General features: G+C 44.2%; 1 protein-coding gene across 4 annotated transcripts; it reads left to right on the top strand.

The window, feature by feature from the left end:
- The first annotated feature begins 8,948 nt into the window (after nt 1–8,948).
- CCDC117 (coiled-coil domain containing 117) lies at nt 8,949–15,039 on the top strand. Of its 4 annotated transcripts, none has more exons than XM_075178553.1 (6): nt 8,949–9,166; nt 10,031–10,341; nt 11,226–11,276; nt 12,151–12,417; nt 12,850–12,996; nt 13,471–15,039. In XM_075178553.1, the coding sequence occupies exons 2-6, from the start codon at nt 10,043–10,045 to the stop codon at nt 13,715–13,717; spliced, it is 1,011 nt and encodes a 336-aa protein (XP_075034654.1). In that variant the 5' UTR covers nt 8,949–9,166; nt 10,031–10,042; the 3' UTR covers nt 13,718–15,039. The 4 variants fall into 4 exon arrangements, with proteins under 4 accessions (XP_075034654.1, XP_075034658.1, XP_075034655.1 ...); XM_075178557.1 differs by lacking the exon at nt 8,949–9,166 and adding an exon at nt 9,180–9,294; XM_075178554.1 differs by lacking the exon at nt 8,949–9,166 and adding an exon at nt 9,185–9,305.
- Nucleotides 15,040–15,655: the final 616 nt, after the last annotated feature.

Genomic DNA, 15,655 nt, shown 5'->3' with positions numbered 1-15,655 from the left:
TTTTCGGCTGCACCCACTTTGTGGAATTCACTCCTTCGCACAATAAGTCTTAAAATCTTAAAGCATTCTGTCAGGCGCCATCCTGCTGCCTCCTCAGGGCGGCCGCCTGTGTCATCACCCGGCGCGTCTGGTTGCTTAGCAACCAGACGCAGAAGTACCCCGTCGCCCGACGTGGCCATCCGAGCATGCGTGTCCCGTTGCCTACTATTGATCCAGCACAGCAGTGCTAATTAGGCTGCTGCCTTTACAGGACACTATTGGATAGTGCTGTAGTGCTAATTAGGTGCCGCCCATCCCTGCTATTGGTCCCCTCGGCTTTATATAGCACTCCCTGTGCCAGAGTATCAGGTCTTTCTGCCTCCAGCATATTGTGTGTGTACCAGTATTCTACTTTGTTCCTGACTATTCCAGTGCTGCCTGTGACCCTTTGACCGTTTGACCACCCCTTTTGGATTCTCCTTCTGTACTGCGCTACCTCAACGTTTCCGACCCGGCTTTTCTCACTATTCTCCTGGACATCCTTGTGTACCTTGAACTACCAGAACGTTACTGACCCGGCCTGTCTGACATCTCCTTGTATCTCGCTGTTGACTCGTGGAAGGACCGCGACCTGCGTGTCCCTGCAGCGAAGTCCATACTTCCTTGCGGGGGTCCTCGTGAATACAAGGGGCACGTTAGACTCCGCACCTTCCTCCGAGTTGCGCCAACAATAGCAGGTACGCATATAATTGTGACAGTATACTCTGGCCATGACAACTGAGGGGTCTGGTGAACCGTCGGCTCGGGACTTACTCCTGCATCTGGCTCAGCGAGTGGAACACCAGGAAGCAGCCCAGGCGCATCTTCTGCAATGTGTTCAAGGAATAGCAACTCGTTTTGATGCTTTACAGGGGTCCTTACCCACTACACCTGCTATAACCTCTTCTAAGTCTGCATCTTCCAGTGTGGTTACGGTCTCTACAGCGGCCGCCAGTTTACGCATCCCGGCACCCGAGAAGTTTGACGGAGATCCCAGAAAATGCAGGGGTTTTTTGAACCAATGCGCCATTCAATTTGAGTGTAATCCAGGGGCCTTTCCTTCAAAACGCACCAAAGTGGCCTTTCTTATCTCCCTCCTCAGTGGTCAAGCTCTTGCGTGGGCCTCACCGTTATGGAAACGTGGGGATCCCCTCCTTAGCAACTCTGAGACTTTCATTGAGGCATTCAGAAGAGTCTTTGATGATCCCGGGAGAGTCGCATCTGCAGCTACTGCTTTGTTAAACCTCCGTCAAGGGCACCTGTCCTTGGGTCAATACGCGGTTCAATTCCAGACCCTGGCTTCCAAGTTAAAATGGAACAACGAAGCACTGGTGGCAACCTTCTGGCAGGGTCTGGTCCACCGAATTAAAGATGAACTGATTTCTAGAAAACCTCCGGCTGATCTAGATTCCCTCATCTCAATGTGCATTAAGGTGGACTTGTGCTACCAGCAGCGCACGCAAAAACACACCCCTGACAAACGGTTCATGCCTCGGCTAGCACCTCAGTTTCAAAACCCCATCTTACCAGTGGATGAACCCATGCAAGTAGGACGTTCTAAATTGTCCTCGGAGGAAAGAGACGCTTCAAACAACGTCTGTGTCTTTATTGTGGAGATCCGGGACAGCTTCTAAGAGTTTGCCCCAAGAGACCGGGAAACTCTTCCTCCTAAACGGTGGTGGCTATCCTGAATTGGCCTCAACCACAAGGACTTAAAGCTATCCAAAGGTTTATTGGCTTTGCTAACTATTATCGCCAATTTATTCCAGGATTCTCCTCCATCATTGCACCAATCACTGCCTTAACCCGGAAGGCTGCAAATCCTAGGGTTTGGTCCCCTGAGGCCACCGCTGCCTTTACAAGATTAAAAAAAGGCGTTCTCTTCAGCCCCTGTTCTTTCCCAGCCAGACCAGGAACAACCTTTCTTTCTGGAAGTGGATGCATCCTCTGTAGGCGTTGGAGCTGTGCTATTTCAAAAATCTCCTTCTGGTTCGCACAACCCATGTGGGTTTTTCTCCAGACGATTTCTTCCTAGTGAATGCAATTACGGAATTGGGGATAAGGAGTTGTTGGCCATTAAGTCTGCCCTGGAGGAATGGCGACATCTGTTGGAGGGGGCCATACATCCTGTCACCGTGTTTACTGACCATCGGAACCTAGTTTTCATTCAGGCACGTTGCCTTAACCCACGGCAAGCCCGGTGGGCATCCTTTTTTGCCCGATTCAACATGACACTCACATTTTGTCCTGGTACCAAGAATGGACGAGCGGATGCTCTGTCTCGCTCATTTGACGATTCGGATCGCCAAAAACCTTTGATTCCTCAGCATATCATTGATCCTTCTAAGATTGTAACCTTCACTAGAACTAAGCCATCCTCACCTCTTCCTGGCCGGTCTTTTGTTAAACCCCATCTTCGGCTCAAGACGCTACAGTGGGCCCATTCATCTCGCATTGCCGGTCATGCTGGAATAAAAAAGACTACAGCTTTACTGTGTCGTCGTTTCTGGTGGCCTATTGTATGGTCAGATATATGCAAGTTTGTGGCCTCTTGTACTACCTGTGCTCAACACAAAACTTCTAGGAGAGCTCCGGCAGGATTACTCCGTCCACTTCCTATTTCTAATGCTCCCTGGGAGAGTGTGGCCATGGATTTCATCACAAATCTACCCTCCAGTGCAGGGTTCACCACTATCTGGTTGGTCATTGATCGCTTCTCTAAGATGGCACACTTTATTCCTCTAACTGGATTGCCTACGGCAGCACAGTGGCCTAGTGGTTAGCACGTCTGCCTCACAGCACTGGGGTCATGAGTTCGATTCCCAATCATGGCCTTATCTGTGTGGAGTTTGTATGTTCTCCGTGTTTGCGTGGGTTTCCTCCGGGTGCTCCGGTTTCCTCCCACACTCCAAAAACATACTAATTAATTGGCTGCAATCAAAAATTGACCCTAGTCTCTCCCTCTCTGTCTGTCTGTCTGTGTGTGAGTGTGTGTCTATAGTAGGGAATTTAGACTGTAAGCTCCAACGGGGCAGGGACTGATGTGAATGAGTTCTCTGTACAGCGCTGCTTAATTAGTGGCGCTATATAAATAAATGATGATGATGATGATGAAGTCTTGCAGATATCTTCATCAAAGAGATATTCAAGTTACATGGCTGTCCTAAGGAGATTATTTCGGACCGTGGAGTCCAATTTACCTCCCGATTCTGGAGATCCTTTTGTCGCAAGTTGAGAATTGAGCTAAAGTTCTCATCGGGGTATCACCCCCAAACTAATGGGCAGACGGAGCGGATCAACCAGGATCTGGAGACTTTCCTTCGATGTTTTACTTCCGACAACCAGAACAAGTGGTCTCAATTTCTTCCTTGGGCGGAATTCTCCCATAACCAACATGTTCATGAATCCACAGGGTTTTCCCCGTTCTTCATTGCCTATGGAAATCATCCTACTAATCCAGATCCGTTTCCTGTATCTCCCTCATCAGTGCCAGCTGTAGATACACTCTATCGGAAATTTGCGCTCATCTGGGCTAAGACTAAAACAGCGTTACTCAAAGCCACACAGCATCACAAAGTCTTTGCAGACCGCCATCGTAGGGCCACTCCTCTTCTGAAAATAGGGGACCAGGTATGGTTATCCACCAGGGACTTGAAATTAAAAGTTCCTTCAATGAAGATGGCTCCATGTTTCATTGGCCCTTATACCATTCTGCAGGTCATCAATCCTGTGTGCTTCAAGTTGAAATTGCCTCCTTCCCTAATATGTCATAACACCTTCCACGTATCCTTACTGCGACCACTGGTACTCAATGAATTCTTCCGACCTCCTTGTCGGCCTCCACCAATACAAACTTCTGCCGGAACAGAATTTGAGATCAATCGGATCTTGGCCTCTCGTACTCTTCATGGGAGACAACAATATATCGTCCATTGGAAAGGATATGTTCCAGAGGAAAGATCATGGGTGGACAAGCAAGATCTCCATGCTCCTAGGGTTCTTAAAAAATTTCTCCAAACAAGTGGAGAGGGAAGAGGAGGAGGGTATACTGTCAGGCGCCGTCCTGCTGCCTCCTCAGGGCGGCCACCTGCGTCATCACCCGGTGCGTCTGGTTGCTTAGCAACCAGATGCAGAAGTTCCCCGCCGCCCGGCGCGGCCATCCGAACATGCGCATCCCATTGCCTACTATTGATCCAGCACAGCAGTGCTAATTAGGCTGCTGCCTTTACAGGACACTATTGGATAGCGCTGTAGTGCTAATTAGGTGCCGCCCATCCCTGCTATTGGTCCCCTGGGCTTTATATAGCACTTCCTGTCCTGACCCCTGTGCCAGAGTATCAGGTCTTCCTGCCTCCAGCATATTGTGTGTGTACCAGTATTCTACTTTGTTCCTGACTATTTCAGTGCTGCCTGTGACCCTTTGACCCGGACCGTTTGACCACCCCTTTTGGATTCTCCTTCTGTACTGCGCTACCTCAACGTTTCCGACCCAGCTTGTCTCACTATTCTCCTGGACATCCTTGTGTACCGTGAACTACCAGAACGTTACTGACCCGGCCTGTCTGACATCTCCTTGTATCTCGCTGTTGACTCGTGGAAGGACCGCGACCTGCGTGTCCCTGCAGCGAAGTCCATACTTCCTTGCGGGAGTTCCTGGAGAATACCAGGGGCACGTTAGACTCCGCACCTTCCTCCGAGTTGCGCCAACAACAGCAGGTACGCATAATTGTGACACATTCTCTGAAAACCCACCTCTTCAGGCAAGCTTATAATATTCCTCAACAACCCGCTTAACGCTTAATCTCCCTAGGTTACACTATTACCACCCTATACACAATTTTCACAAGACAACAACCCTTTGACCAACATTGCTGTGTGACTGATCATACAGCCCACTAAATACTTTTTACCTTTGCATTCTAGCTGGACCAATGTAACGCTTCGGTCCCGCAAGTAGTACCTGTTCCGTTACCCGCACGTCATTGGTCTGGAATCTGCCATGTTCCAGCGTCAGACAAACTCCATTCATTTCATTCAGCTATACTCAGTTCGGCACAGGTGCAAATCTATTGCACTTCTGGACCCCCATCCTTTTCTCATTGGCTGAGCATTTCTGGAGCACTAGTTAAACCTCCTGGATTCACCTGTCTGATGCCTGTTCTTCAAGCTCACTTCCTGTAGCCTGTGGTTCTGGTTCCTGTGCTGCTTGTGGATCTTCCGCTATTCCAGCTTGCTCTCAGTTCGTGGCCTGTGTTGAACCATCGCTGCTCCAGTACCTATTCTACCATCTCCAGTGTACTTCATCGTGACAGCTCCGGTTCTCTCATCGCTACACTCAGAGCTGCTATTACACCTGTGACTCCTCAGCTGTTACCACGGGTTACCTCCGCTACCTCAGTCTGCTCTCAGTCTATGTCTGAGTTGAACTATTGCTGCTCCAGTAATACTACCATCTTCAGTGTACTTCATCGTGACAGTTCCAGTTCTCTCATCGCTATCACTCAGAGCCGCTACTACTATTGTGACTCATCAGCTGTTACCACGAGTTACCTCTGCTGCTGCAGTCTGCTCTCAGTCTCTGGCTGTATTGAACTCTTGCTGTTCCAGTACTGCTATTTACCATCTCAACTGTACTACATCACAACAGCTCCCGCTATCTCACCGCTATCACTCAGAGCCGCTACTACTGTATCTCATCTATTGTTGCTACGAGTTACCTCGGCCACTTCAGTTGCTCTCAGTCTCCTGCTGTATTGAACTATTGCTGCTCCAGTACTATTATACCACCTCTCATGTACTTCATCGTGACAGCCCCAGTTCTCTGATTGCTACCACTGTGGACCGCAACTGCCTCGGTGACTCATCGTCTGATCTCCAAGCTATCTCCACTTCCTTGTGTGGTCTGCACAATTCTAGTGCTGTACTCCAGCTGTTCCAGTACCTCTACCTATCACCCTTGTGACAGCCTCTGTTTCTCCTGGTTGCACCACAGGACATCTACTCTCCTTGTGCCTCATCTGTAGCTGCCCGTGTTACCTGGCTCCTCCATACCGTTCTGCTGTACACCCACTCACGGGACCGCGACCTGCAGGTTTGGTGCCGCAAAGTCCATATCTCCTTGCGGGGGTTCCTGGCGAAAACCACCGGCTTGTTAGACTCCGCGCCTGTGGGTGGGCTAAGCAATGTCCAGCAGAACCTAGGGATCAATTTCCTATAAGTCAACTGTGACAACCAATATGCAATATGATGCAGCACTTACCCTTGTGTATTAAACCATTGTCCCATAGAATGTAAGCTTGCGAGCAGGGCCTTCTTTTCTCTCTGTATGTATGTATTACCCAGTATTGTTTTATTACTGTTTGTTCCCAATTGGAAAGCGCTACGGAATCTGGTAGCGCTATATAAATAAATGATGATGATTTGATCATTGTTTAATTTGTCAAACTGTACAAATGTTTACATGTTGTGTTGGTGACGGAATGACTGAAAAGGCTCAAATATGGTCAAATGAATTGTTTGCAGCAACATAAAGCCATAGTTGCCTACTCTCCTGGAATTTACGAGAGAGTCATGGAACACTGGAAAACCTCCTGGACTCCCGCGATGGTTGGCTAACCTCCTGAAGTACAAGAAAATGTCTACTGCTCCTAAACTGAGACAGGTGTTGTTATACATTAAATATAGATTAGTGACTTTCAACAGTTGTCCAATCACTGCTATCCCACCTACATAGTTGCCTGTCAACAGCGATGGTGCTCAGAGCTTCTGCGGTAAACTGAAAGGCAGGTTGTGCAATAATGTTGAAAGCGACTGCACAGTGGACAGGATAAAGACGGTACTCTTTACTCATCACTTCCTTCCTCTGTGAGGGATTTTTGGGGAAATTTTGAAAAGGTTTACAGGTATGCTCTCTGAACATGACTCTGTACTGTCTGCTTGCCTGCAGCATTAGGTTTAGATACTGAAGGTAGGCCATACATGCCAACTCTCCCAGAATGTATTCCCAGGAGTGTATGGCAGCCTCTTGCATCTGCCCACTTCCTAGTGAAGTGAGCAGAATGAAATAAAAAATAGAAAATGCCGCGATTCTCCATTTGGCAGGACCAAAATGGCATGATTTTCTGAGCCCCTCCCCCCGCACGCCCACCTCCCCTTGGTAGCTCCCATACGCCGACTGCAATAAGTTGGCAAGTGTGAACTAGGCAGCTTCTTCACCCAGTATCTGCTGTTGTCCAAATTAACCCCCACACACAGAGATGTAATTAGTAAAGTGTACATGTATGAAAAGTACTAATACTGACTAATCTAACAACATAGAGAACAGCAAAATCTATTACATGTTTTCAAACACTCTCTACATTTCAGACACACTAACTATGGACAATGCAAGTCTCCCCTAACACCCTCAAGTCCAGAAACGTAGTGTCAGTTTGGTGGTACTTTATCAACTCCTTAAACCTGGCGCATATAACACTGGTTTTCGCCACCACAGATTTCCTCCCTTATTAGTTTCTTGCTCCAGCAGGCACAATATATATCAGAATTTACTGCTGGATGGACACCTTGCTTCCCTTAATGTTTTCATTATCATCGTTATCACCATTTGTTTATATAGCGCCACCAATTCCGCAGCACTGTACAGAGAATATTTGTCATTCACATCAGTCGCTGCCCCATTTGAGTTTACAGTCTAAATTCCCTAACAAACACACATAGACTAATATTAATTTTTTCATTGGTCATTAATGATAAATATGGTTTTTTTTTAAGTGAAGCTTAAAATAAAGTGTTTTACTCTACGCTGATTGCTTGGAAATGATTTTCCAGTGCTGTTTGGACTATGTTTGAATCAGCAATGTTTAGTTCCTGCAACCTTGGCATGTTTATCTTTGTGGTGATATATTATTAGTTGGGTCTCTATATGGATGTAACCCATTCCCCCGAAATAGTTGATGACTCCCAGGATCGTCTGGCATTTTCATATATGTGATTCATACGGTGGCACACCACTGGGGCGAGCGGGACACAACCCCTTTGGCAGATAAAACTTGCACAACCTTCCTGAAATGATTTATCAAAAGTTGGCAAGAAACTTGATAGCAATTGACATGCGGCGTGTAACCAGCAAGCAGGTGTACAGGGTGTACACCCAATTGCATGCTTTTAGTGCCATTAAAACACTACCAAACACATGTTCTAATGTTAGTGGATAACCTGCCTAATTAGTAAATCTGGCATATTAGGATATCTGATGATATTTCTTATTTTAAAAGGGATTCACCAAATACTTTGGAAACCTTGGCCATGGAGCAGGGGAGGGCTGCAAACTTCAGCCTGGGGGGGCAAGACTGGACTCGGCAGCTTATTTTAAAGGAAAAAAATAAAGGTAGCCCATTATGGGACAGGCCCAGGGGGGCACATGCCCCCCTGCGGCCCAGCCTGCCCCTGCCACGGTGTACATACCAGCCAATGCTTGCAGTAATACCTTGCAGCCTTTAATCGTGGTGATACATGATGGCCCAGAAATGAAATAACTGGTAAATGTCATTGGAAAAAGCCATTGCAGGAATGCTTCCAGCACAGGTCTACTCCAGTTGGTAACCAGAAACAAGTATTTACTGAAATGTTTCAATTTATTGGTACTTGAGCTGGCTGGAAGTTATATAACTGGAGTGGTTCTATGAAAAAAAAATCTTTAATTTAATTTCAGTAAATACTTGTTCCCACAGTTTTACATTTAAGTTATATCTGCTAAAAAATATGTCGAATGACACTAAAATATTAAATAATTAAGCACATCATTAAAAAATGACGTGACAGGACTTTGAAAGTCTTGGAACCAACAAAATGGCAGCCCGCAACGCGACGACACTGTTTAGGTCTGACGGACGCCGCCCCACCCATCTATAGGTTATGGTCTACACACAAACACAGTCTCTATGGTCGGAAAGTAGAAGCGCTGAGAGCGTTCTAGAAGAGTGCAGGCTCCGCCCACTACTGGATAACTGCGGCTGAGGAGACGGCACGAGCGTGTGAGGGGAAGTCGGTTAGGTCGGTGGTGATCTCGTGGGGATCGTATCGCGAGACCCGCGTGGGGACCGCAGCGGCCGCTGAGCCCCGGAGGGCGGAGGTGACGTCCTACTGACGGGTGAGTGACCCTCTCTAGAGACGTGGTCTGCGCTGTGCACACTGGTATTGTCAGTGACAGGGAGAACAACCTGGCTGCAGCGACATGATCGTGCGGAGCACCATTATCAGCAGCCACCTTGTCCCTGGGTCTGTGTGAGGTGACAGATCAGGGATGTGTGCCTGCACCAGGCAGCCTTAGCACTACAGGTCCCAGCATGTTGGTCCACATCACTAAGTTTGTGGTAGTGCCATACACCCCCCCCCACCCCCCCCCCCTCCCTCACCTGTAGTGTCTGTCTGCTGCTAGTCACATTGTTATTGTTTTACATCTACAATATATAGTTACATTGTTTACAACAATGGAATATTCCAAGTGAACTAACTTTGTTTTTTTTTTTTTTTTTAGAAACTGCTGGTTTTCTTTAACAGTATTGTTTGTTATTATTATTATTATCATCAATGTCTGTTCAGTCCATGCCATTTTTAAATGTACATTGTATACATTTAATTATACAAAATATGGTAATGCGCTCAACTCTAGGAGGGCAAGAGCTGCACTATAATGGAATCCCTTCCTTTATATAGTCAAACAGAATATAATGCGCTCAATTGCCTCCAAAGTGAATTGCAGCTAATCCTCAGAACATGTACATTTGAATTTGAAGTGTAATAATGGTGTAAATAAATGGTTGTTTATTGTCGGTCTAAGCACTTACCAACTAATACAATTTGCATAAAAACATACAATGACCTGATAAAATAAAATATTTGCATATCAAAATCTTGTTTAAATAAAATAAGACTGGTCAAAAGGACCCATAATATACATTTAATTAGGATTAGTTTACGCTTACATTTAATTACGAATATATTTTTCTCATAGGAGAAAGCTGGAATGGCTGCCGTTTGCAGAGCTTTTAGCGCAGTGCCATTGTGCGGGATGGAATATCGTCAGACTTCAAACTCATTTCTTCTGAGGCCCAACCCATCAGGGATCCTAGAATCTCCATGTCTTGGCACATCAGCCAATGACCTCAACCAAATAAATAGCATTTCCATGGGAAGTGGGCTAAACCATAATGATTCAGTCTTTAGTAATTATAGCCAATACAATCCAAATGTTACTGGAGGAAATGAAGCGCTGTTCCAACGTCCTGAAGGGGGACACACATTATCCCCAAAAACCTGCTCTGGGTAAGTGGTGCTGAAAGTATATGGGTTTGGAAGGTGGATTTATGGTAATTTGTGTATGTATGGCAATGTTAAACATTGACATGTAGCCTAATTATTGTTATGTTTTAAACTGATTTACTGAAATATTACATATTTGGAGAAAAGGACAAACGTTTTTTTGTAGAGACTTTCTTCTTCCCTATTCGCCCTCTTCATAAATTAACTTTTTTTTATTGTGGTGCCAGCTTTGGGTACACACCCAACAGCAGAAAGTAACTCCTATCAGTACATGATGTGACCTGCCAGGCAGTGATAATTAGCATTCAAGTAGCTAGGATGGAAGATTTAATGTGAAAGTTCCTTGGATAACCTTGGCTCCTCTAAATAAGGTGCTCCATTCACTATGCACCTTTTGTCTGGAGAAGTTTAAGTTCATGATTGGTGCATTCTCCAATGCCAACGTTCTTCACTCCTTCTACTATAGTCGCACCTCAGGAGCTGTCCAAGCTCTACATTGGGGGACAGATAAAAACAAGTTTACCCAATTGGGCATCGCCCTGTAAGCTCATTATTGATTGAATGACTATTAAAATATACGTGCATAGCGGGCAATCATGGTTGTGTTCATACTTGTAGTTTTACAAGCTATGTAATTCAGAAGTCATAAATGTATTGATGTTGATTTGTTCATAGTTGCCATGTACCCACTGGATGAATATTTGATTTGCAAGTTAAGTACAAGATCAATGAATCTATATACAATATATATATAAAGTTTACATATTGTAAAGTAATAATTTATCTTCATTTGTATTCTCACTCTGTTATATGTATATTAATGTTTGGCAAATACATTATTAAACATCTTGTGTACACTACTTGCATACCAATTTTCCTTTGTTTAGGCCAAGTGGTCAACGGAGAAAGAAACACAAACACCAGTATGATGACTGTGAGTAAGTAGCACTTCAGTCTTTTTGATAATAAAGTTTCCTTTTAATGTTGGTAAAGACTTAGGGCACTGGCTCTCTGATACTATTGCACATAGCAGGCAATGGAAATACAAGGTTCTTGTCACAAAACCACTAATACCCAGCATTTATACTGTCTGCGATGTGCAGCAATAATGAGCAGAAAAATGGAGAATCCTGAGGCTGGTATATGTGGCCACAAGCCCTTACCCCGGCGGTTCCCAAAGTGTGCCCCGCGGCGCTGTCACTGGGGTGCCGCGGGCCAGCCCTAGAAAAAAGAAAGCAAACAGAAACTTACCAATCGGCGCGGCGCTAGGACCCAGCAGCCTCCTCTCTCCCGCAGCTGTCACTGAATATCGACGTCAGTGACAGCTGCGCGAGAGAGGAGGCTGCAGGGTCCTAGCGCCGCGCCGATTGGTAAGTTTCTGTTTGCTTTCTTTTTTTCTATAGCTGGTGCCTGGCGGCGGGGCAGAGGAGGAGGGGGACAGCATGAGAGAGGGCAGAGGAGGAGGAGAGAGGGCAGAGGAGGAGGAGAGAGGGCAGAGGAGGAGGAGAGAGGGCAGAGGGGGCAGTGTGCCTGGATGCAGAGGGGCATTTTTGCATACAACTAAATAAGTATTTCTGTCGTGACCTAAATACTTATTACAATTTTTTGACCCAACTACTTCTAAAACAGGACTGTTCAGTAATTATTTTGGAGGGGTGCCTTGAAAAAATTTGGAGACTCTAAGGGTGCCGCTAAATGCAAAAGTTTGGGAACCACTGCCTTACCCTAATGTTTCCTTATGGGACATCAAAGATAACTGTATTATAGATCTCAATTGATTTGTGGTTATGATTAAGTTATTGTTGTTTGTAGCTGCCCCTTGAAGAAAAGGAAACTCTCTTCATCTCCTACAACGCCTGCACTTGATGGATGTCACGGTGTAGGTATTGTTACGGAAGAGTCACAACAGCCAAGCTGGAACTCTAGCCAGCCGCAGGTGAAACAAACCACTGTACTTCCGGATTTGCGTGACCAGTCCTTTGAGATGATGCACACAGTCCTTGCTGAGGACATGGAGGAAACAAGTGTAGAATCCCAGAGTGAAGCTACTCTCAGAAGAATTAGAGATATTGAAAGCAGGTAAATTAGATCACGTGTGCACAAAATTTAGTTCTTGCTCTCTGTATCTGGGAAATTAAAATCTTCTCCTGTTTATTAAATAAACTGGTAGTCATTGAATGAAAACTTTTCAGACAAGGCCGTAAAATGGGCACATCATCAAATACTTTGACCACAGTGTGTGTGTCCTAATGACCTTTATTTGTCATGTAAAACCCAGCAGTTTTGACCTGCGTCACAGGATAGGTGACTGTATGAAGAGCTTGCAAAACTGGTATGGGCAAATCTTTTGCAGTCTAGCAGTTATGGGAAAATATAGGTCTCTGTGATTTGGAAGTTGCTGACAGAAAATTACTTTTCAGAGTTTTTTGATTTTTCGTGAACTGGCAGAATCACTTGGATTTCATTTCCAGGATCCACCACAGTGCCTGATAAGTACATCTTTCCCCTTAGGTTGGAAGAGGAGGATGACGAAGACGACGATGATGATGATGAAACTAGAGCAGACAACTTACCCACTCTTGTATTGTCTGATGTACTTGTGGAAGGCTTAAAAAAGGGATTGGATGAATCCCTTACCAAGAAAATTGTGGATTCCATGTAAGTAATTTAATAGTCATATGTATAAGGTTTTGTAAACATGGATCTGCAAAACACCTAATGATTAAGATTTTTATCCAGGTTAAATAAAAAATACACCTGATACTTTTTACATAATCCTTTGTAAACTTTGAAGCCCACCTGCATTGTAACAATTATTTTTTCATATGGGTGGGATATTGTACAGTTGGCTTCACAGGTATCTCAAATATCATAGCTCTTTATCCATTTGCAAAGATGTTGTTTCAAGATGTTTAAATAACCTCTAAATCGGATCATATCCTGTTAAATATTTTTATTTTTGTAGCTGATTTTAAGTATCGATAACACCCAAACAAATCATAGGTAACAAATGTTCAAAGTCCCAGTGCCTATAAGTTTTAGGAGTATGAAAGTTGAGTGTGCAAACTGTAGTCTTGTATAACAACTTATAGCAATGCACGGTTTTAAATAAGTACATTTTGTATTTTATAGGAATTGTCCATCTATGGAACTTGTTCTCTGGAAACCTCAACCAGAATTTCTTATTGATAAACTGCAGTGCATTGTCAATAGCTATAAGGATGATCCTGAAATAGCCAAGCAGGCCCACAGCACACCTGGAACTTCTTTCCTTCAGGCAGTAGACTCATTATGTGCGGACAAGCAATGTACTTCTACTCTACACTGTGATGACACATTGTGGAACCGAGAAGAAGAAGAAGAAGAAATGGAACTTTAAAAGATATATATTTTTTTTGTGAACTTTCCCATTGTGATTACAGCTGAGATGTCCATTTGAATTTTGGCAGCTGCAAGGTTCCCTTTCATGAAAACATTGGACTGAAATTGGAAATATTGACATGTTGATGCATTGTTTGTGGAGTGTTTGTCTCTCCGGGGATGTTCTCCTCGACACACTGTATCTGTGGAAACTTGGCATCTTCGAATGAGCAAAGGTTTTATTGGGACTGAATATGCTGAAGATATAGTTTGCTTAGGTGGCTCTTTATACCCAGCCTGCCAAAGTTAATACCTTTTTTAAAATGTTTTATGTTGAGGATTCCTTAATTATGACAGAAGTCATTATCTCTTTAAGGTTTACTGCAGAGAGGGGGTAAATTCTGTCACATGAACTGTACTTTTGACCGACAGAACTGCCAAACTGTTGACGTTAGAACCAGTATTTAGTTGTGAGTATTGTTGCTTGAAACGAAAGCTATCTGGGTTGTCTTCTCCCCTATGAAATGCTTATTTTAATTCAGTTTACACAACTTGTTTGAAAGTAATGTTGGGGTGTTGGTGCATTGGATAGAGCAGTCCACAATTATTTTTTTTAAGTTGCTGTAATGGAGCTAAACATTTTAAATAAAAAAAATTCACACTACACTTTGTAAATATGCAGAGTGACTTTTGCAATAAAACTCTTAAACTGTTTTGCTCTGGAATTCACTCATTCACTCAACCTCCCAGCGGGTAAAGGCTGAGGGGGGTTACAGCTCTTTCGCTTCCTCACTTCTTCCTGACTCCTTTACAGGTTTGTCTTCAAATGGTAAGCATTATTATGCTCCTTTCTAGGCCACCACAAATACACAAGTTTCTCTAATCAATCCCTTACACATACACTGACCTAATATTGAACAATTTTTCTTTAGGCTGTGTATTTCTTTATTTTGTTTGTAGGGTGGTCTGCTTGCCCCTTTCTTTGCTCTGCCATCTTTGTTAAGAGTACTGTCTGCTTGGTGCCAATGTCTCTGCGTAGGGCTCAGTGATTTGAACTTTGGGATCTCCTATGACTAATGTTGACAGCAATATTTGTGTTGCATACAGTTGTACTTACACTATTAGGTTTCTAGAGTCACACTTGAAACCTAGAATGAGTTGGGATACATGCTGCATCTCTAAAATCGTTACTTTTAATCAGAGTTCAGTGCCGCGATGGAGCATGGATGTAAGTTTTTCTCTGTATAGAGAAGATTTTTTTTTTTTAATTTTTTTTTTTTTCAGAATTATCAAAGTGGTGGTACAATTTTACATCTATGCATTAAAGTGGACCTTTCACCTCTTACTCAGTGTCTGAATTCATTGTGGGGGCTGAACTATATTCATGAGAATCCAGCCTATCAATTCGGTGAGAAATGCTACTTCATGAATATTAGTGATCTTATTTGTTCCTAGCAAACTGATAAACTCCATAACTGGCTGACCTGCAGTCTCCTTAGTAATGGAAGCTTTCTCTACAAATTGGAGGATTGAAAGCAAAGACAGAGCCAATGCTACACTGATCAGTGATCTAGTGACTGCTGCATTTTTTTTTAATTACCTTAAGCTCAGAGTTACAGATTTTGCTGTTTGCTATAAGAGATGATGGTGAGAACACTCCTGTTACATTAGTAGCACAAGGCCCCCACCATTCACTTGACAATGACAGACGGCAGTGCTTTACTGGCTCTGGACTGCAGGTTGTGCGTGCAAAATTGTTTCACTGGTCTGCTGTCAGTGTATCAAGGAAGCTGATTGGATCTGGCTTGGCCAGTTGGTTTCCTTTTCCCAGAGGAAGTGCAGACCCATCTGGAATCTAAGTTCACCAGATGCTGCAAAAAAAGAATAGTGAGTGCTATGGAACAGGTCTGTTGCCCAGCTTTCATGGACATGTGGTCTGAGAATCCCAGTATACTGA

Source organism: Mixophyes fleayi, chromosome 1 (assembly GCF_038048845.1).
Source record: "Mixophyes fleayi isolate aMixFle1 chromosome 1, aMixFle1.hap1, whole genome shotgun sequence".
Taxonomy (NCBI): Eukaryota; Metazoa; Chordata; class Amphibia; order Anura; family Limnodynastidae; genus Mixophyes; species Mixophyes fleayi.
Note: the sequence above shows the minus strand (reverse complement) of the source record. Positions and strands in the feature narration are given on the sequence as shown.

What these genes read in the sequence shown, in the direction of transcription:
- CCDC117 (XM_075178553.1), top strand. Translation starts at nt 10,043, where the DNA reads ATGGCTGCCGTTTGCAGAGCTTTTAGCGCAGTGCCATTGTGCGGGATG. An exon ending in CACCAGTATGATGACTGTGA is followed by an intron (nt 11,277 to 12,150) that starts GTAAGTAGCACT and finishes TGTTGTTTGTAG; the next exon opens with CTGCCCCTTGAAGAAAAGGA. An exon ending in ATTAGAGATATTGAAAGCAG is followed by an intron (nt 12,418 to 12,849) that starts GTAAATTAGATC and finishes CTTTCCCCTTAG; the next exon opens with GTTGGAAGAGGAGGATGACG.